The sequence below is a fragment of the Hemicordylus capensis genome, chromosome 2 (genome assembly GCF_027244095.1).
Source record: "Hemicordylus capensis ecotype Gifberg chromosome 2, rHemCap1.1.pri, whole genome shotgun sequence".
NCBI lineage: Eukaryota > Metazoa > Chordata > Lepidosauria > Squamata > Cordylidae > Hemicordylus > Hemicordylus capensis.
This window is the reverse complement of record NC_069658.1, coordinates 303,326,592-303,353,880: the sequence shown is the minus strand read 5'-3', so window position 1 is coordinate 303,353,880 and position 27,289 is coordinate 303,326,592. Positions and strand designations below refer to the sequence as shown.

The 27,289-nt window shown below is 45.7% G+C and overlaps 1 protein-coding gene across 10 annotated transcripts in view; it reads left to right on the top strand.

Annotated features, from left to right (window-relative positions):
- The first annotated feature begins 924 nt into the window (after window positions 1–924).
- Window positions 925–27,289, top strand: part of COL7A1 (collagen type VII alpha 1 chain) — a 216,234-nt gene continuing 189,869 nt past the window's right edge. For 9 of the 10 annotated variants that reach the window (XR_008316932.1, XR_008316931.1, XM_053299561.1 and 6 more), the window contains exons 1-11: window positions 925–1,033; window positions 8,284–8,377; window positions 11,365–11,545; window positions 12,324–12,483; window positions 13,033–13,126; window positions 14,386–14,544; window positions 15,148–15,311; window positions 16,949–17,078; window positions 18,027–18,146; window positions 22,762–22,911; window positions 25,925–26,044. Coding sequence is in view for 8 of the 10 variants with exons in the window: in XM_053299561.1 (XP_053155536.1) it covers window positions 8,293–8,377; window positions 11,365–11,545; window positions 12,324–12,483; window positions 13,033–13,126; window positions 14,386–14,544; window positions 15,148–15,311; window positions 16,949–17,078; window positions 18,027–18,146; window positions 22,762–22,911; window positions 25,925–26,044 (1,363 nt within the window). In the remaining 2 variants the exon portion in view is untranslated. Of the gene's footprint in view, window positions 1,034–8,283; window positions 8,378–11,364; window positions 11,546–12,323; window positions 12,484–13,032; window positions 13,127–14,385; window positions 14,545–15,147; window positions 15,312–16,948; window positions 17,079–18,026; window positions 18,147–22,761; window positions 22,912–23,457; window positions 23,582–25,924; window positions 26,045–27,289 lie in introns of those variants that run through there. The other variant, XM_053299566.1, reaches the window with a different exon arrangement.

Sequence of the window (27,289 nt, the reverse complement as noted above, 5' to 3'; positions counted from 1 at the left end):
CGCTCCACTGCCGCGCTGCTGATCTCCCGCTGACTGGAGGAGCAGCAGCAGAGCAAACCGAGGCGCCGCCGCCGCGCTCGCCCGCCCTCCAATTCCCCCGCTCCCCAGCACCACCGCCTCACACATGGCGGGGCATCCACTGGGCTTTTCTCCAGGCTTTGCAGCCCAATCCGTGATGGCACGTGGAGGGCTCGGTAGTAAGAACCACGTCCAGGGGGGCTTCCACCCATGGAAGCGCGTAGGCGATCGCAGCCCTCTGGTGCCTGTACGGAAGCATAACAGGCTTCAAGCCTGCTTGGAAATCACACCCTAGCCTGGCCTTGCGCGGCTCGCTTGGTTATGGGGAAGGGCGCACTCTGCACCTGCTCAGAGGCACTCACTTCTTCACCAGACAGTTGCCTTCCCAGTCGAAGCGCGGGTGAGCCCACACGATTCCGCAGGCTGTTCTAGCCTCTCGCCTGTTCGTGTGCCCACCTGTACCCCAGCTGTTTCCCTCTCTTTAAACTTGTTAACTGCTTTCTCAGTGCATGCAGCCCAAGGGCGCCGGGAGGTGGGCGATAAAGCCCCGCCTGGGCAGGCAGCCAGGAGGCAGAAGGAGAAGTGTCTCCTTTCTGGGCTCTGTGCAGCTCCCCCACTTCGCCCAGGTGCTGCCGGCCGGGCCGGCCACCGCGCCCTTTGCCACCATCCCCGCACTTTCCGCCCGCGCTGCAGCCCTGCGCGTTGACAGCGGAGTCCCCGCAGAGCAGAAGAAGAGCCGCCTTCTTCCCCTGCTGAGGGAGAGAGTCCGTGGAGAGAGTCCGTGGAGAGGGCGGGAGCCGGGATTCGGAGTCGAAGGCAGGCCGCCTCTCTGCTCCTCCTCCTCCTCCTCTCTCGGTCACATTTGCCTTCTTATTCCTTAGAAGTTCAGGATGAGAGGGAGCCACTGGCTGCGGGGTGTGTAGTGCGGCGGCTGAGCTGGGAAAGAAGCCCCGGCTTCCAATGTCATCACCCGCAGCCTGACCCCTCCACCTGCAATGTGGGAATAGTTTCATAGGTAAATATAAACTGTGTGACCTTGATCGACTCACTCTTTCTCATCCTAGCCAACCCCACAGAGTTCTGGTGGTGGTGGTGGTGGTGAAGTGATCTGTGTAGAGAGAGGCAGCCCTGAGCAACTTGGAGAAGGGGGGAGTAGTAAATACATACGTGGCCCTAGCCTGCCTTACGGGGTTGTTGTGAGGATTACAACAAAGTGATGTACGCAAAGTGCTTGGATGACTTGAAAGTGCTGCACAAATGCCAAGTACTGTTATTACTGGCACTTCATACATGGGGATATCCTCACAACAACCCTGTGAGGTAGATTAGGTGGAAAGACAATGACTTGCCTCTGGGGCTGAGCATGGATTCCAGTTTGCTCTGTTCACTAGTTGTGCAAAGATGGTTCTTCTGTGAGGAAAAGCAATTCTGTTTGGGTTGCATATAATGTGTATAGAACTCTTTAGATGTGCCGTCTCTGCTGCATGTTCATAAGAACAAGAGCAGCCTTGTTGGATCAGGCCCAAGGCCCATCCAGTCAGCATCCTGTTTCCCTCAGTGGCCCACCAGAAGCCCACAGGCAAAAGGTAAGGGCCTGCCATCTCTCCTGCTGTTACTCCCCTGCAACTGATATTGAGAGTCATCCTGCCTCTGAGGCTGGAGGTGGTCCACAGCCACCAGACTAGTAGCCATTGATAGACTTGTTCTCCATGCATTTGTCCAAGCCCCTCTCAAAGCCATCCAAGCTAATGCCCATCACTACATCCCGTGGCACCCACTTTCCCAACAGTCTAAGGGATTATCTTGATGAAGTCAAAGCTACATTTTAGCCTTTGTAGAATTTCCCTACACATTCTATTTTAAAAGTGATCACATAATATCCAGTCCATACAATATTGATGGAGGGAGTGGGGGGAATAACCTTGTGACAATAGTTGTACCTGAAAATTAGAGCAGTTGAATGCTGTATCTGTAGAAAAGAACTTTACAGCTGTCAAAAAACTAAAGGAAATGATATGGGTGGTTTTTAAAGCAAAAAGTTAATCAAGTGTGATTGCATTGGTGCAGAGCAGAGGAAGCTTTGCTGGTCCCAATACAAATGGATTCAGTGATGGGGGAAAGAATTGCATTTTCCCAGTGACAATAAAATATAGTCTAGGGCTGCAGAAATGCATGCAACAGAACCCTGCAACAGAAGCATTTTCTTGAGGAAAGCTGTGTGCAGCCTGTGCAACCCAGTAGCAACCACAATGCATTGTGTGTGGAAAGGGCCGGAGTGACAGCAACTTGCCTGAGTGATAGCAACTGAGTGATAGAAATAACCTGTGGCTGAGCTAGCATTTGCACTCAGGTCTCTGAGGTTATGTCCCTTGCTGTCCACCGGATGCACTGTTTTGACTAGCATCAGAAGCATCCCAAGGCTATTACAGTTGGGCTATCCAGACGATGGGAAACACCTATATCGGGCAGCAGCAATATAGGAAGATGCTGAAATGCATCATCTCATACTGCGTGGCACAACTACGGCACAACTTTACCTTTATAGTGGCACTGAACCACTATATTTGTGCAGAGAAATCTGGGGTGCCATCAGATAAAGTGAAATAGCTTCCTGGCACAGTCCTGGCTGTCGCGCTTGTGAGAGCCACTGGGAAGGAGAACCCCTTCACTCTCCCAGAGGAGTCTCCTGTGAATTAATCCATGCTTCCTTTGGGGACTGATCCTGCAGAAATAGCAGTGAAATGAGCACTGGCATCACTTTACATAGTAAAGGAAAGATGTGGAGCAAAAGCAGAAGAAGGAGAAAAGGGGGAAATCTAAGAAACCAGGAAACCCTGGCACTAAACCATTAGAAGAGCAAAAAGGGAAAGGCGAGCTCAACTAGGGCTGGGCAGCCGCGCCTGGGAGGCTGGGTTTTGCTGCCTGTGTACACCCTCTGCCCTGAGGCTAAGATCTTTCCTCAGTGCACTCCTCTCACAAAGCTTCTTAAAGAAGCTCCCTCCAAGGCTCTGCTTGCCTGTCATTGGGGTTGCAGGGCATGACACACAAAATGAGGGGTCAACAGAAGCCCTTAGGGGAGGGGCAGAAAGAGACATCACGCCCTTGCTTCTGTGCTTGTCCTTGCACACCTGCCAGATGGGTGGGTGTGCAGTCTGCTCTTTGCACACGTACAACAGCCTATGCATGTCATTGCACATACACCTCACACTTATTTCTACCCACTGGATCTCCCCAACCTTGCAAACTCATAGGATCGCACACACTTAGAATGGACTGTGTACTGTGATGTGTAAGTACACAGTACTGTGATGTGTAAGTATACTTCACCTACAGTAAGGTGAAGTGTGCTGTCAAGTCAATTTCAACTTCTGGCACCCATAGAGCCCTGTGGTTTTCTTTGGTAGGAGGGGTTTGCCATTGCCTCCTCCCACACAGTATGAGATGATGCCTTTCAGCATCTTCCTATATTGCTGCTGCCCGATATAGTACCAGTGGGGATTCGAACCGGCAACCTTCTGCTTGTTGTTGTTGTTGTTGTTGTTGTTGTTGTTGTTATTACATTTATATCCCACTCTTCCTCCAAGGAGCCCAGAGCGGTGTACTACATACTTGAGTTTCTCCTCACAACAACCCTGTGAAGTAGGCTAGGCTGAGAGAGAAGTGACTGGCCCAGAGTCACCCAGCTAGTTTCATGGCTGAATGGGGATTTGAACTCGGGTCTTCCCGGTCCTAGTCCAGCACTCTAACCACTACGCCACGCTGGCTCTCAAGCATTTTCCCACTGTTAGTCAAGCATTTTCCCACTGCCACTTAAAGTGGCTTGTCGTGTACTACAGTATTAATAATAATAATAATAATAATAATAATAATTCAATTTCTATACCACCCTTCCAAAAATGGCTCAGGGTGGTACTTATTGTGTAAAGTGTGCTGTTGAGTCAGTGTTGACTCCTGGCGACCACAGAGCCCTGTGGTTTTCTCTGGTAGAATACAGGATGGGTTTACCATTGCCATCTCCCACGCAGTATGAGATGATGCCTTTCAGCACCTTCCTATATTGCTACTGCCCGATATAGGTGTTTCCCATAGTCTGGGAAACATACCAGCGGGGATTCGAACCGGAAACCTCTGGCTTGCTAGTCAAGTCATTTCCTCACTGCACCATTTGATGTATAGATGGCCTGAAGATTCTGGATAACAAGGAGGCACTGAGGCCTAAGCTGATTCACGAATGCATTATTGCATGTCATGGTATTTGCTACTTTAAGGTTGTCGTTTGTTCTGCCTCTGGTTAAGTGGGAGGAATTTCAATGCCCCCAAAGTGACCCTGATGGGATACTGGGGCTTTTCATAGACTGGTGTTCACATCAGTAGATGCATCACTTATTATCCTCAGTTGGTAGTTAAATAGAGAAAAAGGAAAAAAATGTAAAAGGTGAGGTCAAATTTCTTGCATCTGATGAAACAGATTCTAGTCCACGAAAGCTTATGTGTTAGTCTTACAGATTCTAGTCCACGAAAGCTTATGTGTTAGTCTTACAGGTGCTAGTCTTTCAGGAGAGCCAGCATGGTGTAGTGGTTAGTGCTGGACTAGGACCGGGGATACCCGAGTTCAAATCCCCATTCACCCATGAAACTAGCTGGGTGACTCTGGGCTGGTCACTTCTCTCTCAGCCTAACCTAATTCACAGGGTTGTTGTGAAAGAGAAACTCAAGTATGTAGTACACTGCTCTGGGCTCCTTGGAGGAAGAGCGGGATATAAATGTAGTAATAATAATACAAGTCCCCTTTGTTTTTTCTTCTGCAACAGAGTGACATGGCCACCCCTCTGGAAATTGTTGTTTATAAGTGGTCAGATGGTTAGTTCAATCTGACAACCCTTTTAATGTGCACAGTACTTTGCAACTTTTTTTTAACAACTTCATGAGGTAGGTCATGATTATTTCCATTGTTTCCAGATGGGAAACTAAGGTTGAGTGATTAGGCCACATCATGAATCATGGGCAGAGATAGCGCTTGAGCTCTGGCCCTTTAGGACCAAGTCCCTAATAGCAGAGAAAGAAGTTTCTATAGGGAACACTGATCTGATTGCCACTGAAGTATCGGGGTACCCCTGACCCCAAATAGGGGAGGTTCGTTCCTGGGCGGATGGAGCCCAATAATCAGCCCAGACGAGAGGACTTAAGATCAAAGTTTTATTTGCCCTTAAGTAGCAAAGGTGCTGTTTGGCTCGCGCTCAAAGCAGGACAGAGACCTGATACAGAAGCAGCACATTTATACACCAAAGCATTCTTAAGAAAACAGTTACAGATAGTTACAGAAAAAGAAACAGTTATATGTCATAGGTCATAACTCATGGTTAGTTCCCCTTTCATCTGGAAATGGGTCTGGCATTAGGTCATAAATTAGTCGTGCAAGCAGTAGGCTGTTTTGAGAAGGCCAAGGGGACACTTCTGTTTGTGCTGTCTCATAATGCAAGAAGAAGGGGATGTTCAGTCGAATGGAGTATGTGAGAAACAACAAGGAATCTTCATTTTGCTGAGAGTTGGTTGAGGTGAAGAATTTAGCATAATTGGTCTCTTGGGTAGGTTGAACAACCGCATGTACATCATATAGGACAAAGGGAAATCATGCTTCAAGGTGTAAACCAACCACAAACAATCAGACAACCTATGATTATCATTTCCTGCAAGGTGGATGTCCTCATTGGTCTCTCAGTCACCTGGTACTAATGGCTGTTGCCCAATCTGACAGAGTGTTTGTGCAATCAAACAATATCACTGGCAGTTTCCAGTTTATTGGGTTAGTGTGCTTAAGAGGTGAATATAGATAGCTGTATGCCAAGTGGCAACAAGCTGTAGTACACCAAGTGAGTGCTTGAAAGGGCTGGTGTCTTCCACATCTTAGCAAATAGTGAAGAGAATTTTATTTTGCCTCATATTCACATCGAACAAAAACAGGAATATGGAGGATCAGTGAACATTCTTCTTACTTCACTTCTTGGAAGAATGTTACATGTGAGTCTTTAACCTGGCGATTGTATGCACACTGTAGCAAACTACCCCAAATGTAGTCTGTATTTATCCGCAGATACACCCATCATTCCCTCTAACAGGTTTTCCCAGATGTTGTTGACTACAACTCCCAGCTCCAGTGGCCTTTGGCTGGGGATTATAGGAGTTGTAGTCAACAACATCTGAGAATCCCTGTTAGAGGGAACACTGGATACAGCTGTTTCTGTGGATCACTGTAGTGACCAGACTCTCCTCCCCCTAAAGAGTTAACCAGAAGTGAACCCTGGCTTGACTGACAGGCTGGTGAACTCCAGGGCTCAGCCAATCAGCACACCAGGTGGGTGGGACCTAGAGAGCTGTTACCAGGAAGAAGAGAGGTTTTTGTTAGAAGAAGCTAGACGGGACGTGCATAGGAGGACATGTGGCCATGGAAGCTGGCTGCAGGAGAATGACTCTGCAGATCTTTGAAAGATAGGAGGGCAGGAAGCTTGAATTCTCACCTGAAGTTTGGTGAGTTCAAGGAAAGAAAGCCTGGGCTTTGGGAAGATTAATTTAGGGGAAAGCTTTGCATTAGAAACTTATATTTCTTTTGTGTGCATGCTTTTGAATATTCCTGATACTGTTCTGTTATTGTTTACCTGTAACGTAATTGAAATAATAAACACTAGCCTATGCCTACCCTACCTAGGGTGTTGCAGAAGACTCTATAAACATTTAAGTGTGCCTAAGACAACTTGCTAAGTATTTTAAGTGTATATAAAAGCCGAGAAAGCCTCAGATGGAAGCAGTCTGTAGTAATTGAAGAAAAACGTTTTTTAGTTCTTTTCTTTTTACAGACCTCTCCAAGTTGGTTTTTAACTCAGGAAAAGGTGGCGGGGGGCGGGGGAGTTCTCTGGTGCAAACACATCCTCAAACATTATCAGTTTTCTCACCATGTGTAGGCTTGCATGTGGAAGATTTTGTATTTGTCCAAGAGCCAAATTAAGAGAGTTTTTTCTGGGTTTGCCACGCCAAGCCCTGAGAGTTTCTGTAGACAAAAGAGATGGTGGCAGCAGCATTTTGAACCTACTGATAATTTAGGAGAAGCTTAGCCAGGCAGCTCAGCAGGGATGATTCAGCATTTCTTTCCCTCATGTGAGCTTGTTCTGAGACAAAGGCTTTAATTTGCTACAATCACAAAACATGAGGGAGTGATGTGGTCCATGTCTGGCTGCCATGATTCTCCACCAGAAAGGACCAGCTACCATTTCACAGAATCACACAGATCCATACGTTTTAGAATTGGAAGGAGAGCTTCTAGTCCATCCCCTGTTGTATTGTTGAATTGTATCTGTTGTATTGTTTTATGCCTGTTTTTATATGTTTTTATACTTTTAGCATGATGTTTTTATTGTGTTTTTATTGTATGTTTTTAACTTTTGTAAACTGCCTTGGGGCTATTTTTTTAATGAAAGGCGGTATAAAAATGCAAAAATAAATAAATAAATAAAATCCCCTGGTTCAGAGCAGGAATCTGCTACAACATCCCTGACAGATGACTGCCCAGCCTTTACAATTATGATATGTGACCAAGGAATGACTGTGTGATGTCTGCAGAGGTGTAAGCAGAAAACTCTTTCTGTAGGTACTCTTTATTTTGGTAGTGGCTTCCCCTCCTCCTCTAGCCAATCCCAGCACACACACCCCACACCCTAGTTTTTTAAACATTTATGATAGCACACTACTGCTCAATATTTATATAATGAGAGGCAGCGTGGTGTAGTAGTTAGAGTGCTGGACTAGGACCGGGGAGATGCGAGTTCAAATCCCCATTCAGCCATGAAACTAGCTGGGTGACTCTGGGCCAGTCACTTCTCTCTCAGCCTAGCCTACTTCACAGGGTTGTTGTGAGGAGAAACTCTAGTATGTAGTACACTGCTCTGGGATCCTTGGAGGAAGAGCGGGATATAAATGTAATAATAATAATAATTAATAATAATAATAAGCCACACCTGAGGTGTTTATTCACTTTCAGCCATGATGAGGTGCAAGTTTAGTGAGTGAACTTTCAACCTACAGAGAATGCAGTAAGTGCTCTAATGACGTTTGCAGTCATCAGGATCTGTGTGGTTGAAGTTAACTGGGACTGTCAAAAGTGCCGTTGGATACTCCACTCACGTAGCTGTGGAGCACCGGTTCTGATCTTGTGAATTCTGGCCTCCTAGTCTGAACTGAGCTGAGCCATATTCTCTCTCTCTCTCTTTCTCACAGACTCCCACAATGAGAGGGGAGATGCTGTTCCTTGCTGCGCTCCATGCCACGCTCTTCGCTTCTGCACAAGTTATGGCTCAGAAAAGAGAGAGAGGTAAGTTGATTGTTATGTACCTAATGCAGTGGCCCACAGCGAAGTGGTAGTAGAACATATGCTTTGCATGCACAAGGTCTCTAGTTCAGTTCTTGCACCTCCAGTTAAAAAGGATCTCCACTGGCAGAGCTGGAAAAGCCCTTGGCTTGCGAACTGGGGCAGCCCCTGCTAATCAGAGTATGGTGGTCAATTCTGAACGGATGCTGTATACAGGCAGCTTCACGTGTGTTCATCAGTTTAGGGTACTTTACAGTGTAACGTATGAAAAGAAAGCAAATTCCTGCTCCAAGGTTCTTGCAATGTGAATTTCAACTGCCATGATGGAAAAGGCAACAGGTCAATAGCTCCAAAATCAGAGAGAGGAGAGGAACGGTCAGTTTACTAAGAACAACACCCTGCTTATGGAGCTAGTGTGGGACGAGCTGTTGCAGAATAAATGACAGCAGGCCGAGAAAGGGCTTCAGCAACAGGTGTATAACGGAGAGTTGGGACTAGAAGCCAGGCTCTTCTCCTGCAATCTCCTCCTTTTCTATATGGGCTGTGGATTCTTTTTGGTACAAGATACCCAGTTCACAAAGAATTCTGAGTCAGTATTTCCTGGCAGCTCAGAAGGGTGAGGAAAGGAGAACTGCCAAATTTGTTCCCCTCCCACAGCACAACAGACAACTTGTTTTATGGATCCACCTGCCCCAGCCCCAACTTAATACTGATCATCTCTCTGACTTAGTGCAGAGAGTCAGGTTGGTGTATGTGCCTGGTGTCTGCTTTGCTGAGGGAAGACTGTTGCCGTCTGCAACCTTCTCTCCTCCACTCTGCACGAGAAGTCCCCTGACCTGAGTACTTCTGGCCTGATGTATGACTCACATAGGTGTACTCTGCTGCCTGTCTAGTGTCCCATGCTCTGCTCTCACTAATGTTTCTTCAGCATACATTAGTTAGATCTGTTAGATCTGTTTCCTCTGGCTGCTAATTTGCAAGGGGCAGAGGTCCACAGCTTGCTTCCTTTTAACTCCTTCTGGAATGCAGCCTCTGGAAGCTCCATTGGGGTGCTGAGGATTTGCTTCTCTACTGTGATCAAGAAGCCAGAGTTTTGAGAGACAAACCGGCACTTGGACCCCCTTGAGACTTGAGTTGTCTCTTAAAAAGCTGCATTCACAACATAGCCTGCACTTCCACATAAGACCTGCTGTGGGGAGGGGGTGTGTATGTCTAATTTTCAAATGTAAACTCAAGTTTTCCCAACTATAAAAATTCTTGATGTGTTCCCCCCCACCCCCGTGACAACAGTTTGAGGGTAAGGGTTTACCCATGGATCTCCAGTTGCAGAACATGGGGTCTGCCTGCATTCTCTTCCTCGGTTAGATCTCCCAATTAGGTATGTGCACAGAACCGGTTCGGAGGCCTTTTATGAGCCTCCAAACCAGAAGAACCAACAGTTTCGCCGGTTCGAAGGCAGTGGGGGTCTCCCTTTAAGAGTGGGGGAGGGTGCACTTACTCCTCCTGCTGCTTCCCCGCCCCCGCCCCCCCGCCGGCGTCCATGTTTCTTAATGCCCATCGGGGCATCAAAGTACCTCCCTCCCTGTTGCCCTCATCTTCTGGATATGACTGGAAGTCACTGATGCTCCTGCATGTGCCAGCACGGGTGAGCGTGATGTGCATACACCCGTGCCAGCACACACAGGCATGTTGGCAACTTCCGGTCATATCCGGAAGACGAGGGCAACAGGGTGGCGAGGAGGTATGCTGCTGCCCCGATGGGCATTAAGAAACACAGACGCTGGCGGGGGGAAAGTGGCGGGGAGGGGTAAGTGCACCCTCCCCTGCTCTTAAAGGAAGATCCCCGCTGCCTTCGAGCCTCCCTGCCATGGTTCTGTCTGTGCCCATCCCTACTCCCAATCACACAGTAAGGCCATTCACATGATTGGTAAGAGGGTAGGACAAGCGTCCTGCTGAGCTGGGGAGGGCGGCTTTTCCTCCCACTTCGTCAAAATGCTCAGAACAAGTTCTGGGTAGGACAGTGCTCCTGAAACTTGTCCTGTGCTTAAACTGTAAACTGCCATCACCTCTTTTTTTCCTTATCCTCTGCCAGTGCTCGCTATCCTTTCCTTTCTTGCCCCTGCCCTAGTTACTGCAAGTTTCAAGGTCACTTCTTCTGTATTGTGTGCTTTAATCCTACCCTCCCTTAAAAGAGCCCAAGGTAGCACATGGCTCTTTCCTGTTTGTGTCTCACAACAACCCTGTGAGGCCAATTAGGCTTACAGCGAGTGACTGGCCCAACATGGCTGAGCAGGGCTTTGAACTGTGCAAGGACGGAAAAGCCCATCGACCTGTCTGGATAGAGACGGTTCTACCAGTGCCTGTGGGACCTAGGGCCCCAAGCCAGTTCTTCCTAATGATTTAATTCGAAAGGAATGTGGTGTATGTGTGGGGCATTGGAGTGACTCCCAGTGTAAAGGACACTTGGCTGACATGCTTCTGTATTCCTGTCTCATTTGCACATGGCTGTGAAGGGCAGCCAAGAATGTTTTGCCATCCTGAGAATACCCTTCAGCACCCTCCCTGAAAGGCTTCTGCTAGGGCTTTTGGCCCACACATAAAAGGGTGCAAGCCAGGGGTTTTCAGGCATGCACCTCCAGATGCTGTTGGACTGCAACTGCCATAAGTCCCAGCTATTGTGGCTGGGGATGGTGGGAGTTTAGTCCAACCCAAGTTTGAGAACCTCTGGTGTAAGCCATTCCCTGGCACAATCTGGGATACCCATTACACATTTGTGTTGCAAGTTTGTTTGTTTGTTTGTTTATCAGATTTGTACACCGCCCCAAACTTTTGTCTCTGGGCAGTTAACAATAGCATAAAACAAGTTAAAAACATATACAAAAAACTTAAAACCATTTAACAATTTAAAAATAAACCAGAGATTAAAACCTAAAAAATTTAGTTGTCGTGATGAGAAGGATCTCTCTGACCTGCTGGCCATTACCTTGCAGTGGTCTGCACCAATGTCTACTCAGCTGATATTGTGTTCCTGGTGGATGGATCCTCCAGCATTGGAAGGGCCAACTTCCGCATGGTCCAATCCTTCATGGAGGGGCTGGTCGTGCCTTTTATCAACGTGGTGGGCGAGAGTGGGGTGCGCTTTGGAGCTGTGCAGTACAGCGATGACCCCAGGTGAGTCCTGATCTCTGCCTCCACCCTCCAAGTTTTGTCACATGAGATAACCTTATGGAGGGGAGTCTATGAATTGTTACTAGCCATTACAGAACCTCCATGTACAGAGGTAGTATCTCTCTCAAATGCTGAAGCAAACACTAAGGGAAGGGTTATTGTTTCCATGCCCTCCTTGTAGGCTTCCTAGAGGCACCTGACTGTTCACTGTTGGAACAGGATGCTGGCCTAGATGGGCTGCTGGTCTGATGGAGCAGACTTTTCTTATTTTTTTTTTATTTAGTGGGGTATGCCTTTCAGGGGTACCATGACTTCCGAGTAGGTTTGTGATGAAAACCTTCTACATTCCTGAGATATTATGCTCCTGGTTAGCAAGGAAAAGAGAAAAGGACCCGTCATTGCTCCTTCTTTGCCATATACACAGAGTTGGCTAGTGGCTAAGACCTGACCATCACAGGCTGAGCACAACAGTGACTGAAATGTATGGGTGTTTGTTTTCATGCCCCCTTGAGACTTGAGCAATCTCTTAAAAAGCTGCTTTTATAACATAGCCTCCTTTTGTTTTCCTGAGGAGCCAAGTATTCCATTTATGGAGAGAAACCTCTTTAAGAATCCTACTGGGACTCAGCTTTGTTTTGGGGTGGGGAGCCCTATGAAGTGATAGAGAAGTTCTCCATAAGGAAGTGAACTCCTCCTGCAGATACCACTCAGGAGAAAGACTGTCACATCTTGGGATTTCTGCTCCTGTTTCTCGTTACCTTTCATTTCCTTTTGATCCCAGGACGGAGTTCGTATTTTCCACGTACCGCAATGGGACAGAGGTGATGAGGGCTGTCCAAGAGCTGAACTACAAGGGTGGGAACACACGCACAGGTGCAGGCCTTCGCTATGTGGCAGATAACTTCTTTGGAGCCAATCAACTCCGGCCCGATGTTCCAAAGGTACCGTGAGAGAGTCTTCTTGTGCCAGATCAAGACAGAGGGGATGTCTCTGATCTGATGGGGCAGATGGGCTGTCTAAACCATCCGGATGGAAGTGTGTAGGAATACTCTATGCCCTTGGGCTGTAGTGCTGTTGGATGGAATTGCATGTAATTTGTTGTTTTAATGCTGCTTAATTCTGATTTTATATGGTGAGCCACTTCTAAAGGCCTCACAGGTAGAAAAGCAACCTAGACATTTTAATATGAGCAACACACACTCATGTTGTGAGGCAGGAATTTTTTAATTATTATTTCTGAAAGGTGTGCGTTTTGAAGTTAGCGGAGTATGTGCTGAATTTTCTGAAGACCTGTTCTAAACTGATGTGCATCCTCTGAAAGGAAGCCCTCTCTGAGAACTCTGTGCCGTTACTCCTGTATCTCGGCTGCCAAGTTCCACCTAATTTGGCCAGGCATAGAAAAGCTGTGTGCCCTTCTCAGTGCAGAAAGAGGCCCTGAGCTGGCACTACTTGTTCAGGCCCCTCCATGACTTTTTCTTTTTCGCATGCAGATTTGTATCCTCATCACAGATGGGAAGTCTCAGGATGATGCTGGCAAGGTAGCGTTGAAGCTGAAGGGTCAAGGCATTAAAGTCTTTGCTGTGGGTAAGTGGTTCTTGCACTCAGGAGAGATTGGGACCCAGCCAGTACACAGTAGTTCATGGGACCTTCTCCCTCCATAAATCCCTCAGCCACCCCTTGCCTCAGTGTGTAGTCCTTGGTTCCCACCAGCTCCTCCCTTACCCTGCTGCAGAGGAAACAGGGCTGGGTGGGAGCGGGGTGGTTCTGCTTAACCTCTGCACCAGTTCTTGCTTGTCACACTAGGCCTATGTGGAGGACAGGAACACTGCCAGCATATGATGGGCTGCCTAGATTTATGCATCCAGGAAATCCTCCCCTCTCAAAGGATTTGCTGGCACCTGAGTTGAACCTGTGGAAGGGCATAGGGGGAAATGATCCATTCAGCAGCACAAGCAGTCACATGCCATACAGAAGCAACCGTAATGCAGATAGTTGTAGGGGGGAAAGTCCACAATAATGACATTCATGTACTTTAAAAAATGTTCCCAGTGCATTTTGGATCCTTTCTGCAGACTAACTTTTCAAACTGTAACTATAAGATAAATCAGCACTGGGTTGCAACCAAAGAAAAATGATGCCATGACTAATTGGAATAAATGGGTCTTAAGGTAATGATGATTCCCTTGGAAGCACTCCATGTGATATACTGGGGGGAAGGAAGGATGACTTATAGATTACATTTGCTTTTGTACCACAATCCTGTAGATGTGTCCCTTCCCTAAAACAATTATGAAAGATTTGCAACTGCCCACAGCATAATTTAGGTCCAGAGGGACTCTTGGAGAGATGTGCAAGTCAGCTCAGCCAGTGTGGGGAAGAGTGTGCCGTTCAGGGCTTGGAATAAACTTTGCATCTGCGTGTCAGACAGAGGGGTGACTGACTGCAGAAACAGCGGGCCTGGGGTGCTTGCAGGTGGCTTCTTTCCTCAATGATGTTAGCTCTGAAGAAGAAATGGAAGAGGAAGAGGCAAATGCATCACAGAAGCAGTACCAAGAAGTGTGAAGGGCTGGTGCCACCATTGCAGTCCCTGCACCCCTAGCCTGTTTGGACTAGCAGCAATTAGGCCAGGAACTGGCACAGCCCCCCTGTGGATTGCACGTAGTGTGCACCTATTGTTCACAAAGCCTCCAACTGGGAGTGCTGAAGAGGTGATCCAGTGACTAAAGCCCATTTTGCACCCAACAAGACTTCCTTCTGAAAAAGATGGAGGAAACCCCCATAGAAGGGACAAACACAGCGGCTGCTTCAGGAAAGCTGATTCACTTCTTCTTTTCCCTGCTTAGGCATCAAGAATGCAGACAGCAATGAGCTCACCAAAGTGGCCTCTACGCCCACGCCAGATTACTTCTTCTATGTTACTGATTTTAACATTCTGGGGAGTCTACTGCCACTGGTGTCCCGGAAGGTGTGTTCCAGCACGGGGGGCATCCTGCAGACAACAGGTAAAAAGTTGGGGGGCAATTGGCACTTGGCTTGGCCTGCTGCTTCGAATCTGATTCTCTCACTCCGCTGTGGCAAGTGAAGGGTTAAGAGACCCCTGCTCCCTTCTGTTTCCATAGGGACACGTAAGCAAGCCTGGAGGCAGCTCCTGATCTAATCAGTGTGCTAGGGCACTAGGCTTCTGACCTCAGCCCAATGTTAATTTAACCTTGCCCTGTGGGTGGGTAGTATTCAGTCCTATTAGCCTCCAGTGTTTTCAGATGTCAATATAAGCCCTATTCAGGTGGTCTTCTACAAATAGATGCAGTGTAGTCACACCACCCAGTGCCAACACACATTGTATGTCTGCTGTTCTCCAGCATCCAGGGAGAAAGGCTGGCCAGTGTGCTCCTGTTCCCAGGTGCACTGCACCCATTGTTAGAATGACTGAAGAAGACCCGAGTCACTCATCATTCTAGAAATCTTTCCAGCTCTTCCAAAAGACTTTTGCTTTGCTGAATTCCTCCGCGTTTGCTCCTCCTATATCTGTTGGACCCATGGAGGGCTGCGTCTGTTGGGGCGGGCCAGAGCAGAGCTTCATGTTCCTCTTCTTTCTTTCCCTTAAGGCACAGAGGCCTACAGCGGCCCTTCGAACCTGGTCTTTGTGGAGCAGGGAATAGATCTGCTGAAGATCCGATGGACTGCTGCTGCTGGTCCTGTCATAGGCTACAAAGTCCAGTATGTGCCTCTCACAGGTCTGGGGCAACAAATCATAGCGGAGAGGCGGGAGGTGAGCAGTTAAAGCGCAGTTACCAGGCACCAGGATGGCCTGAAAGGGGCTTGTGGGCACGTAATCAACGTCACCTTATTCTAACTGGGAATTGATTGTTTTTGGAATGGAAGTGATCCATAGTAAACAGTGAGAAATTGATGTATAGTTACCCTGATACATCGAAATCATAGAGTTTTAGCATTGGAAGGGACCTTAGAGGTCATCTTGTCCAGCCTCCTGCTCAGTGCAGGATTCTGCCATCTGATTGCTTTTCATGACAGCTAGCACACATTATTACCAACATACTCCAAGAATGTGTTTTTGTAATCGCTTGCCACAGGTTTGTTTGTCTTTGGGGTGCTATCACTATCGTTTTTTTCTTATAACATATTTTGTTCATAAAACAATGTGAAAGGATGGATTACATTCTCCTGTTTCATTTGCATAATTTGGGAGTTTTCAAAGTACTGAATTCTTCCATTGAAGAATATTCTGAATCAATTAACCCAGCACATTCTGATGATCTGTATCAGTTGCTAATGATCTTCTTCCCATCCTTTACAATATTTTTGATAGTATGGAAGAGAGCTGTCATTTTTACCTTAATTTTTCCTGCACCCTGTGAACAAATTGGTGATAAAAACCTAAAAATGTCCAATAATTTTGTGAAGCCCGACAACTCTGTCTAGCTAATAGCAATCATCAGTTTAGCGCACATGTTGACCGTGTATACCACCTTGAATGCCAGGTGGTTTATAAATAAATAATATGAGACAAAATAAAGAATGTAGGAATAAAATAAGAAGAGGTGTTGATTTTACTTTGGTTGGAGCAGCAGATCTGGCATGCCAGGTTCTCATTGAGACAGGCTCATTTTTGCCCTCCAACTATAACTCTACAATGGTGATATAATAAAGATCTAAGAGTCAAATCACATGTGATGTGGGAAATCTGTAGTTAGGTTGGCTGCCTTTGAAAACTTTAAAGCAACCACTGGGGGCTCTGAATTTGATCAGAGCAGTGGTGCTGGGGGAGAGGATGTTTAACCTTCCCCTGCACACAGTTTTCTGGATCAGAATTGTTCCCGCTGAAGCTACAATTAGCCACAAGGCCTGAGGGCCCATGATTCAGCCACCCTGCTGAAGCAAACAGGTCTAGGTATGGTCAACACCTGGATAGGAGACTTGCTGGGAACCCCATGGATGCTGTTTAGAGTCTGTCTATCTATCTATCTATCTATCTATCTATCTATCTATCTATCTATCTATCTATCTATCTGTCTAAGAATCCCCAGCAGGGCTATTCTCAATTCTGGGGTGGGGCGGGCGGGGGGGGGAGAGAGAATTTTGATTTAGAATGTGATGTGAGGCAAAGTTTCAAAATTAGATTTTCCCAGTTTCTTTATTTTTTTAAAAAAGTGAAATCCTATTATATCTCATCCATTTTGGCCACTTCCTGCTCAGAAGCCTTTCTCTGAGTAAGAAACCCTACATGTAGCACATCATGTGTTCATGCAGTGGCAAGCCCCTTGTAGCCATTGCTTCCACCATTGTGTATGTGCGATGAAACAGGCTCAAGTGCGAGAATCATATGTGACTGGATGTGATATCATAGTGTTGGAATAGAAAAAGAGATTCTTTGTTCCTATTGGACAGGTTAGTCTGGGATCTGGCGAGACGAATGCTGTGCTGAGTGGCTTGAAGGGAGGGACGGATTATTTGGTCACTGTTATTGCTCAGTATGCCAACAGCATTGGAGAATCGACCTCTGGCAAGGGACGCACCCGTGAGTAATGAGGCCTGTCTCTGGTACAGCAATATTTCATGACTGCTTTGAGACTTTCTGAAATGTCTGTTTGTGGCAGTTCCTCATTTAAGAGCCTAGTTACTTGAGGCAAAACATACATGTGGAACTGTCAGGTGCAACCATCCTACGTATGGGGTTCATGTATTCCCTTAAATGGAAGTGCTTGTTTAGAAACATTGTAATACATGAAGTGGCCATAATGTGTTCAACTACTGTGCTCAGAGGTTTAGTGAGTGGTGTGTGGTCTGTGAAGGTGATGGCCATCTTTTGGGGAGTTCATCATATAAGAGGGCTCAGGCTGTCATCATTTTAATCTGGCCATCTCCACTGTTAGAGATGGCCAGATTAATCATTACTTCATTACTGCTGCCTTCTTGGATTTTGTAGTTGAGTGGTGGTGGAGAGCTGGTAGGGTTTGTTATCGCCTTTTAGTGCATTCCACAAGACTCCTAGCTCTTGGCTGTGGAGGATATAGCAGCATAGATTTACATAATATACTGGTCGTCTTCAGTATTATCTTTCTGGTGAGTCATACTCCTGTCCAGAATGGATTGTACCAGCTGCACAATCTCAGGAGATAAAAAATATGGTTTATGGGTTTGAAAAGCTTGAAGACTGCTAGACTGCCAAGCAGATTTGGAATCCAGAGAGCACCCCCCACAAAAGGCTCAATAGTAGTTATTTCATTATATGCTGGCCTTTGATTTCTGTCTGATTGATCTAGACCCTTGCTAGCTCACTCCTAAGTAACTCTTGACTCAACAGACCCCTATTATGACTCTCCTCTTGACACACTATGTTAACTTGAGGTACTTTGCTTACTGCAGCATCAAGATGTCTCAGGGGCAGGAAGTTGATTTCACCCAAAGCTTTGAGTGTGATGAACCTTTTCCTTCCTCTCCTATCTACACTTTCTTTCCCTTACAGAGATGTTGTCTGGAGTGACAGGTTTTCGGGTGCTGGAAGCTGGACCAACCTTCCTTAGACTGTCCTGGGCACCTGGCTTGGATTCTATCCAGGGCTATAGGCTCACTTATGAAGCCAGAGGTGAGTGAAAAGTATGACACTGAAGGTGTTGATGGCTCAGAAATATTGGGTATCCAGGAAACCTTTCCCTGCCCTCACATAGATCCTTTTGTAAGGTGGAGGCTGTGTTGGAGAACTACAGTAATGGTAACTCTCAGTCTTTGGCATAGCCCTCTGCCTTGTGATGTCACCTCAGCCCATCACACAAGCATGGATGCAGGTTGAATCCCTTCTGAGAGAAAAGGAGATTCAATTGTTGGACAGGTCTTTCTTCCCCCACCCCCGCCCCGCCGACAAGACTTACGCAGTTAAGATTACTACTGAGAGAGGAGCAGCTATGTACCTACATGCACGAATTTTTTCCTCATTCTGTGACCACTAATACTCCAAATAAACTAGCTTAAGCAGGAAAAATAGGTTTTAAGGGCCAAACTGTCATTATTATTATTATTACTAACAACAAACTATTATTATTATTTAATAACAACAACAACAACAACAGAAAAACAAGTGAAAATAATCGACATAGCAATACCAGGGGATAGCAGAATAGAAGAAAAAGAAACAGAAAAAATCACCAAATACAAAGATCTACAAATTGAAATTGAAAGGCTGTGGCAGAAAAAGACCAAAATCATCCCAGTGGTAATTGGCGCCCTGGGTGCAGTTCCAAAAGACCTTGAAGAGCACCTCAACACCATAGGGGCCACAGAAATCACCACCAGCCATTTACAAAAAGCAGCTTTACTGGGAACAGCCTATATTCTGCGACGATATCTATAACAATTGACAATAAAATTCTGGCATCCCAGGTTCTTGGGAAGGACTCGATGTCTGGATAAAACAAACCAGTCAAGAACACCTGTCTGACTGTGTAAACAAGAAATAATAATACATTACTTATATGCTGCTTTCTAAAAGCAGTTTACATAGCAGAAGGTATGAGAAAATTATTTGTGGTTCCAAAAGGGCTCACAAGCTAAAATACAAACACAAAGGAAAAACCACTAACAACCACTGCACTGGTGGGATGAATTGGGACAGCCACCCTCCTCCTGCTAAATAAGAGAACCACCACTTTAAAAGGCCAAGTTTCCATTGAGTGTTACCAGAGGCAAGCATATGTTACCTGTAGAACAAATGGCTGCCCCACCCCATATCTCCTGATAATTCTTAGTTCAAAAACTCACAGATTCTTGACATAACAATCCTTAGCATTTGTATAACACTTTTTGAGCATGCAAATCACTTTACATGTAATTTTAGGATGTAATTTTTGCAACAACCTTCTCAGGTAAATGAATATTATTATTATTATCTCTTGTTTACACAGTCAGACAGGTGTTCTTGACTGGTTTGTTTTATCCAGACATCGAGTCCTTCCCAAGGACCTGGGATGCCAGAATTTTATTGTCAATGTTGTTGCTGTTGTTATAGATATCGTTGCAGAATATAGGCTGTTCCCAGTAAAGCTGCTTTTTGTAATTGGCTGATGGTGATTTCTGTGACCCCTATGGTGTTGAGATGCTCTTCAAGGTCTTTTGGAACTGCACCCAGGGCGCCAATTACCACTGGGATGATTTTGGTCTTTTTCTGCCACAGCCTTTCAATTTCAATTTGTAGATCTTTGTATTTGCTGATTTTTTCCATTTCTTTTTCTTCTATTCTGCTATCCCCTGGTATTGCTATGTCGATTATTTTCACTTGTTTTTCTTTCTTCTCGACTACAGTTATTATTATTTCTTGTTTACACAGTCAGGCAGGTGTTATTGACTGGTTTGTTTTATCCAGACATCGAATATTATTATTATTATTATTATTATTATTATTATTATTATTATTTTACATTTATATCTCACTCTTCCTCCAAGGAGCCCAGAGCAGGTGTACTACATACTTGAGTTCTTTCTCACAACAACCCTGTGAAGTAGGTTAGGCTGAGAGAGAAGTGACTGGCCCAGAGTCACCCAGCTAGTATTATGGCTGAATGGGGATTTGAACTCGGGTCCTAGTCCAGCACTCTAACCACTACACCACGCTGGATCTATTGTTATTCCCATATTGCAGTTGGCGACCAACTTTTTTGGGCCACTTAGTGAGTTCATGGCACTGGTGAGATTTACCCCAGGGTATCCCTGATGCAGAGTTCATTCTTTTAGCCACTATGCTAAGCCAGCTTTTCTTATTGTGACATCATTACACTCAATGTTCTGCCCTCAGGCAACAGCCAGTTAAGTGGAGTCAGTGGGTAGGAGGGTGGTAAAGCGTTGATGACAATGAGTGCAACGACATCATGCCACATGTTGCCTGTAATTTAATTTATCCTTCCATGTGTATCTGCAGTGGCCATATGTTTAGTTTGTGAGCATGTAGTTTGGCCTTAAGAGGGACGGAGAGAGATAACTCTAGGAAATCCCACACCTTGTTTTACAATGAATGGTAGTGGGAGGGGCAGTTACATTGTTTTTCTCAGTCTTCAAGGCTCTATCTGTGCCAGGAGGTTGGGGTACTTTGGTGGCCTAGAGCAGGGGTTCCTGGTAACAAGGATTCCCAAATGATGCGGACTACAACTCCCATAATCCCCAGACAAAGGCCATTGCAGCTGGGAATGATGGGAGTTGTAGTCAACAACCTCTGAGAATCCCTGTTACAGGGAACAGTAACTTCCCAACCTTGGGTTCCCAGATGTTTTTGAATTACAACCTCCATCATCCCTTACTGAAGATGGAGTTGTAGTCCAACCACATCTGGGAACCCAAGGTCTGAGAATTCCTGGAACAGAGACTGTTGTCTGGGAGGAGGAAGTTCAGCCACTTGCCCTTCAGGTGAACATGTCCTTTGGGGAGAGAGCTCTTGATGAAGAAGAGCTCTGTATAGTCTGAGTTCAGGGTGTGTTAGCCTGCTGAGGGAGAGAGAGGGAGCCCAGGCTTGGGGGAGTAGGCACCTTGGAAAAACTTGCCTACCCTTGCCTGTGCTGGGTCTGTTTGGAAGCTGCACCTGGAGCTGCCCCTCCCCAGCCTGCAGCCATCCCAGTGCTCACAGCCCTGGCAGCTCTCCCAGAGCCTCGCCCTGTACATGGCCACACCTGCTGCCATGGCAATGCATCTCCCTCCCAGAGAATCCTGGCCCTGTGGGCACCCAAATGCTGCTGAGCTCAGCAGAACCCACCACTGTGTTGGCTGGTGCTTCGCCCTGCATGGCCCCAGCCCTAGCCCAGGCCCGCAGGGACCAACATACTGCAGCTTTATCTGCAGTACAGCCTGGGCTTAAAACAGTTGCAATCTCCATCCTGCTGTCCTATGGTTTCAACTCCTTTCTTCTTCCAGTACTGGCTAGTTACATTTTCAGACCCATTGAAACAGGCTCAGCTCCCTGTACAGTGTCTTAAGCCTCTTGCAGTTCTCTACACAGGGATCTAGAAACAAACATTCTTGAGCTCTGATATATACACACTGATCACTCTGAGAAGAACCTACAGAAACAAGTGGGGATATGCACTTGTTAACCTGTTCCCTCCTCAGGTGGTGGTGGTGGTGGGCTATAATTAACTTGTTCCCTCCTCCTCTGCCTGCTTGTTGACAACACACACAGACTTCCATGCACAAGCTTCCACATATCTCAGCAAGTGATGCCTATGCCTGCTTTGGGAGACTTGGATGTTTTGACACCGCCACCACAACCACCACCACCCCTCCATTTTTCTGCAAGGTCTGGGGGTATCTACCATAAGCTGAGACCATTTCCTGCCCTGCAAAACTCCAGTGTTCATTCTTGGTTGTCCACATACATAGATTGATGGAGTTCTGAAATAGGACCTGACTCTTTCCTAAGGAATAAAGGCTGACAGGCTTCCTGGGTCAGCTTTTCTAAAATGATTGCATCATAGAGCTAGGACATGTCTTCCATAAAATAAGGAGAAGGGGGCATTCTAAAATGAGGGATGGCTGCTTTCAAAGAAGGGCTGGCTATCTGACAGGAAAGGGCAAGTGCGCCCAATGCAAGAGGGACATATTCTAAGGCCAGCAACCTTGTTGTGGCTCCATCCTGGCTCTCCTTGCCAACAGACTAGATTATTAGACTGATCTCTCTCTCTCACACACACACACACACACACTCTCTCTCTCTTACACACACACACACACACACACACACACACACACACACACACACACACACGTATTTGCCTGCCAAGCATATTTCACATCTGTTCTTAGGCACTGCTTTGCTTCCTCTTCACCCTTAAGAGTCTTTTATGCCATAATCCCTAATTCTCTTCACTATTAGAGGACAAGGATTGCCTGGGCTTTGCCATAGCTGGTATCCTGCAATGAATTCAAGATGCTGCACATGCAACAGAACAATGCAGGTTCTCTGCCTTGTGGATTCTGTCTTCTTATCTGTCATCCCCTAGGCCTGCCCATCATGTTCCTTCCCACACTTTGGTCAAAAGGGTGCAAGATGAAAATTTAAAAATATAGGGACCCGTAAGGATTTGAAGTATGTTGATATTCAGAAAGAAGAACCATCACTCATAACTACTGATGTCATTTATGAGGGGCTTCTGGTGATTCTCGGCACTCCTCACACTTCTGCTCTATATGTCCCTGACACTTCCCTTTTTCTTTCCTCCATCAAGGTGAAGCTCCAGCTGAAGAACTGAATCTTGGGCCTCGTGCTACATCAGTCATGCTCAGCAACCTTCGCCCCAACACCGACTATGTGATCAGGCTGTACCCCATCTACCCACGCCAGACAGTAGCACCTGCTATGATTAGTGGCCGGACATGTAAGTCCCACCTGAAAGAAATGTGCTGAAGAAATTTAGTCCTGGCTAAGGAGCTGACTAAACTAGTTTGGAAGAGTTTTTGGATTGGTAATTCCAAGGGAGGTGACCCTTAGTGATCACTCAGCACATGGCCAGGGGCTTTTTTTCCAGCCTGGACTCTACTGTGCAGATGGTGAAAAGGCGACCTGAGTAATTCATCACAAACATCTCTACAGGCCTTTCTTGCGTGGGTTGAACGGTGTGTGAAAGATCACAATTTTGGGTCACAACAAATAATTCAGACAACCTGTTTAGCATATGAAGTGTGAATTCTAAACTGAAAATGTTTGTCATTAATGAACAGTGGTTGAATGAATGAATTTTCAGATCCGTTTGAAACCAGGTGCAGTGTTAAGTGGGGGTGGATTTCTTTTCATGTCTAAGGCTAGCATCTTTACAGCTCACATCTAGCAGTCAGTGGCTGATCTACTGTGAGGGCACAATGGGTCCATATAGTCAAGAGGAGGTTGGGTAGAAACAGGTACTTTGGCTACCATTAACTTACCTGCTTTGATAGCAGAGGACGCTTGAGCAGCAGAGTACTAAGTGGCACTTGGGAGACCTTAGAATCCAACAGCAATCCCTGTTAAACCACATCAAGCATTGTCTTTATGCTACAGGGTTGTGCATGGTACATTATGGCTACACACTCTTTGTTTTGTGACATTTTTATGTAGACAGATGAGCATTTCAGGGGGAAACGGTATATGGTGCCCATGTGCAGCACTTTCAGCATGGCAGCTTTAAGCTTAGTTGAGACAGTTTAAAGATGAGTTTTAATCCAAATAGAGGACTACATTTTGGATATTATTGGCTCACCACAAGAACAGAAGAAGAGACTACCTGGATCAGTCCATTTAGTCCAGCTTTCTGTTTCCTGCCATGGTCAACCAGATACTTCTGGGAAGCCCAAAAGCACGGCATAAAGGCAGCAGCCCTCTCCCACTTTTGCTTCCCAGCATAAGGTCTTCAGTGTCATACTGCTACTTAATCTGAAGATTCCATATTGCCATCTGTTAACAGAACTGCTCCGGAGTGCTGGCTAAATACACTACTCTGACTTTGGAGCTATCGTGGGGAATCAGTATGACTATATGGAACAGTCCACCACAGTATCAATTTAAACAAAGTTTTGGTCTGGAAAATGATGAGGAGACGGAAGTGCAATACAATCAGGTTTATTTAAGGGTAAAAGGGGTATAAGAAGAGAAAAAGGTGATTAGGCAAACCAATAAGATTTTAACTAGCAATAATATCAAGAATCTCACATAGAGACATTTTAGCTTAAGATCTGAATTGTCAATTGTCAATGAATCAACTTAAGGCTTACTGGAGAAAGGACTGAAAGGCAGACTTAAAGGAGGCAACAGAAGGGAGCAAGGAGTTTTAAAGGGATAGGAAGTTAGTATTACCAGTCCCAATCCATTGGTCTGTTTGCTGCACTTGCAAATACCTGGGCAGACCTCCTCGCAGGGGTAGAGCAGAAAGGCAGGAAAAAGAAGAGTGGTGTAGTGTGTCTACTCACACGTTGAAGACCCAGCATGGTCTAGGTCCATGTAGGTGGGGAAACAGGGTCCTTTCTCCTTGAGTCTGGGATAGGTTCTGAGAGTTCTCTGGGAGTCCTGACTCCTGAGCACTCTAAACGTGTGTTTGGATCTAGGGGTACAAATAGGCAAATTTTGGAGGGGTTGAAACTCATGTGGAACAAAGGAATTCATGTTTGCATGAATTAATCAACTTGGGTATAATCCTGGGGAACAAGGTGGAATGGTTTTGAAGGAATTATGTGTATAAGTTTGAATGGGTGAACTTAAAGCTTATCTGCCAACAGGGATGTCTCCAGGTGGAGAGATATGGTTCTTTGGGATTTTAACAACTTCACCTCCTGGTCCTTGCCAAATCATTTGCATGTTGATGGTGGGGTGGGGATCTGCTGTGCTTATCTGAGTTCCTGAGGAGAAGATTAGCAAAGCTGCTTCTCTTTTGCAAGAAGGGAGTATTGCTTCCCTTGTGAAGGTCTCCTTGATTCAGGTTTACTTTGCTAGCTTTCCTTCTCTTTTAAAAGAGAGGCTATGGGGATAACTCTCTACTGTTGCTTTTTATTCTGACCTTGGGTAGCATCGCCCCATGTTTGCTTGTGCTAAGTGACCAAATTGCATAGTTTGCCAAATATGGGCATGTCCAGAGTTCATGATCCTGTGAGCTCAGGTATCCAAGATGGAGGCTGTGGGCTCACAGCTCCAAATCATATAGAGGGGTACTGACTACAGCCCCAAAATAAGGTGTTCTGGCAACACATCATGCCTGAGAGCCTTTGATTGCCCTGTCCTCCACAAACTGTTCTAATCCTCTTGTAAAGCCTTTTAAGCTGGTGACCATCACCATCACATCTTGCAGCAGTTAATTTCATGGATTAATTACAGTACCTGCTGTGTGAAGAAGTACTTTCTTTTGCTGTCCTGAATCTCCTGCCAACCAGTTTTACTGAATAATCCTGATATCATTGCGTGAAAATGAACATATCTTGATCCATTTTCCCACACCAAGTATAATTTGTAAAACTTGTATGGTCTCCCTTTGTTTTCTAAATTAAGAAGGCCCGGACACTTTAGCCTTTCCTCACAGAGAAGGCACTCCAATCCCCTGATCATTTTAGTTGCCCTTTTCCCAGCTCTGTAATATCTTCTATGTGAGATCGAACACCAGGAACTGGCACTTATCTGCACCCATAAAGTGTCAGTATTCCCACAACATATTTCAGTGTCACTCCTGAGTAGTACTATTCCGAAAACTAGTCTGGATGTCATTCACTGCCCTTTGTCTGGTTTGAACTAGAGTTAATTAAGAGAACACATTCTATGAGATTGTGGTTTACCTGAATCTGTACAACGAGATTACTGATAACATGGCCTATTTGGTGAATTTGAAATGCCATCCTTCTTTTCTCTGTTTGTTTTGACCGCTCTGTTTTCAGTGGCTTTATCAGGAGTACAAGATCTCTCTGCCCAGAATGTCTCCTCCCAGGGTATGCTGGTGACCTGGCGAGGAGTGAGTGGACCAACTGCATATCGTGTTACCTGGGGACTCCTTTCAGGTATATCTGCTCAGCTGTTCCATTTTCTTCCTTGGCTTTAGGGTTCACATGCTAGAGCAGAGTATAATCCATTGATATGAATTTATAAACTGCTTGAATGAATGATAGCAAGGCCCAGAGTGTTTTGTTATGCAAATATTTTATCACATATTCAGTGGGGACCCTATTAACTGTCCCGGTATCGTGTATTGATCTTCTTAGGCTAGCCCCCACAGACTGCATTTAGGATGGCCATAAGCTGTTCAGGTAGTCAGGTTCTTCTAGTCTGAGCTGTATCAAATCATTGCCTAACCAATATTGTGACAATAGAAGACTTAAGGAGATCCATCATATAGAAAAATAGTGTATACTGTATTTTACAGTAGATGTAAAAGAAAAGATCTATTTACCGAGCTCTTCAAAAATAATCAATGCTCTGAAACATTCAAATCTTGAGATCACAGAAGCCCTGAGGTTATTTAATATGGCAATATTCTTTCGAAAGTGTGCCTTATTAAATCCCTTATATAATCCATAAGAACAAAATTCAAATACTGTTATACCTGTAGCTTTATCATGCAATCATGATGTCTAAACAGAAGATCGCCACCTATGGGCAGTCACACCAAATAGATAATCCAGTAATGACACACAGGAACTCTTACAGTTATATCATTACTGGATCCCAGTTCCCCAATTCATTCCATATACTGATTAAATTCCAAGCACGGTTAAAAGATATTGAGGTATTGTGGATAAAGTCTTGCAGTTAGAGCAGGGCGGCCCTGAGTTCAGATCTCTGTCCGTCTACACTTTTCTCGGAGTGAGGGGTCAAACTGAAGTTGCTGTTTCTCAGCCTAACCTCCCTATCAGAGTTATTGTGAAATTAAAACGTCACCCACATGTGCTACTTTGAGCCTGCGGAGAAATAGAAGGATGCAAATATTATTTGTATTGTAAAACTTGGTTCAAGGGAGCACCCTGCCCCCCGCTTCTGTTTGCTGTTGCTACTTAAGCTCACATCAACATGTGTCCATGAAGATTTTGCATTAAGATGGGACACTGGTAATTTTCAAGGTAGATAGCCACGGAGGGTTCCATCTGCTGGGGTCTATTCTTCTGAAGGACAGTAGAGAGTCTTCTACGCTTCCCATGAAACATGACTTAGCAGATAACCTTGTATTTGGCTGGGTGTAGGGTGTTCCACCGGTCATTCTAAATGACTTTGGGCAGTCCACTAAAGGTCATGTAATTAATATATCTGTA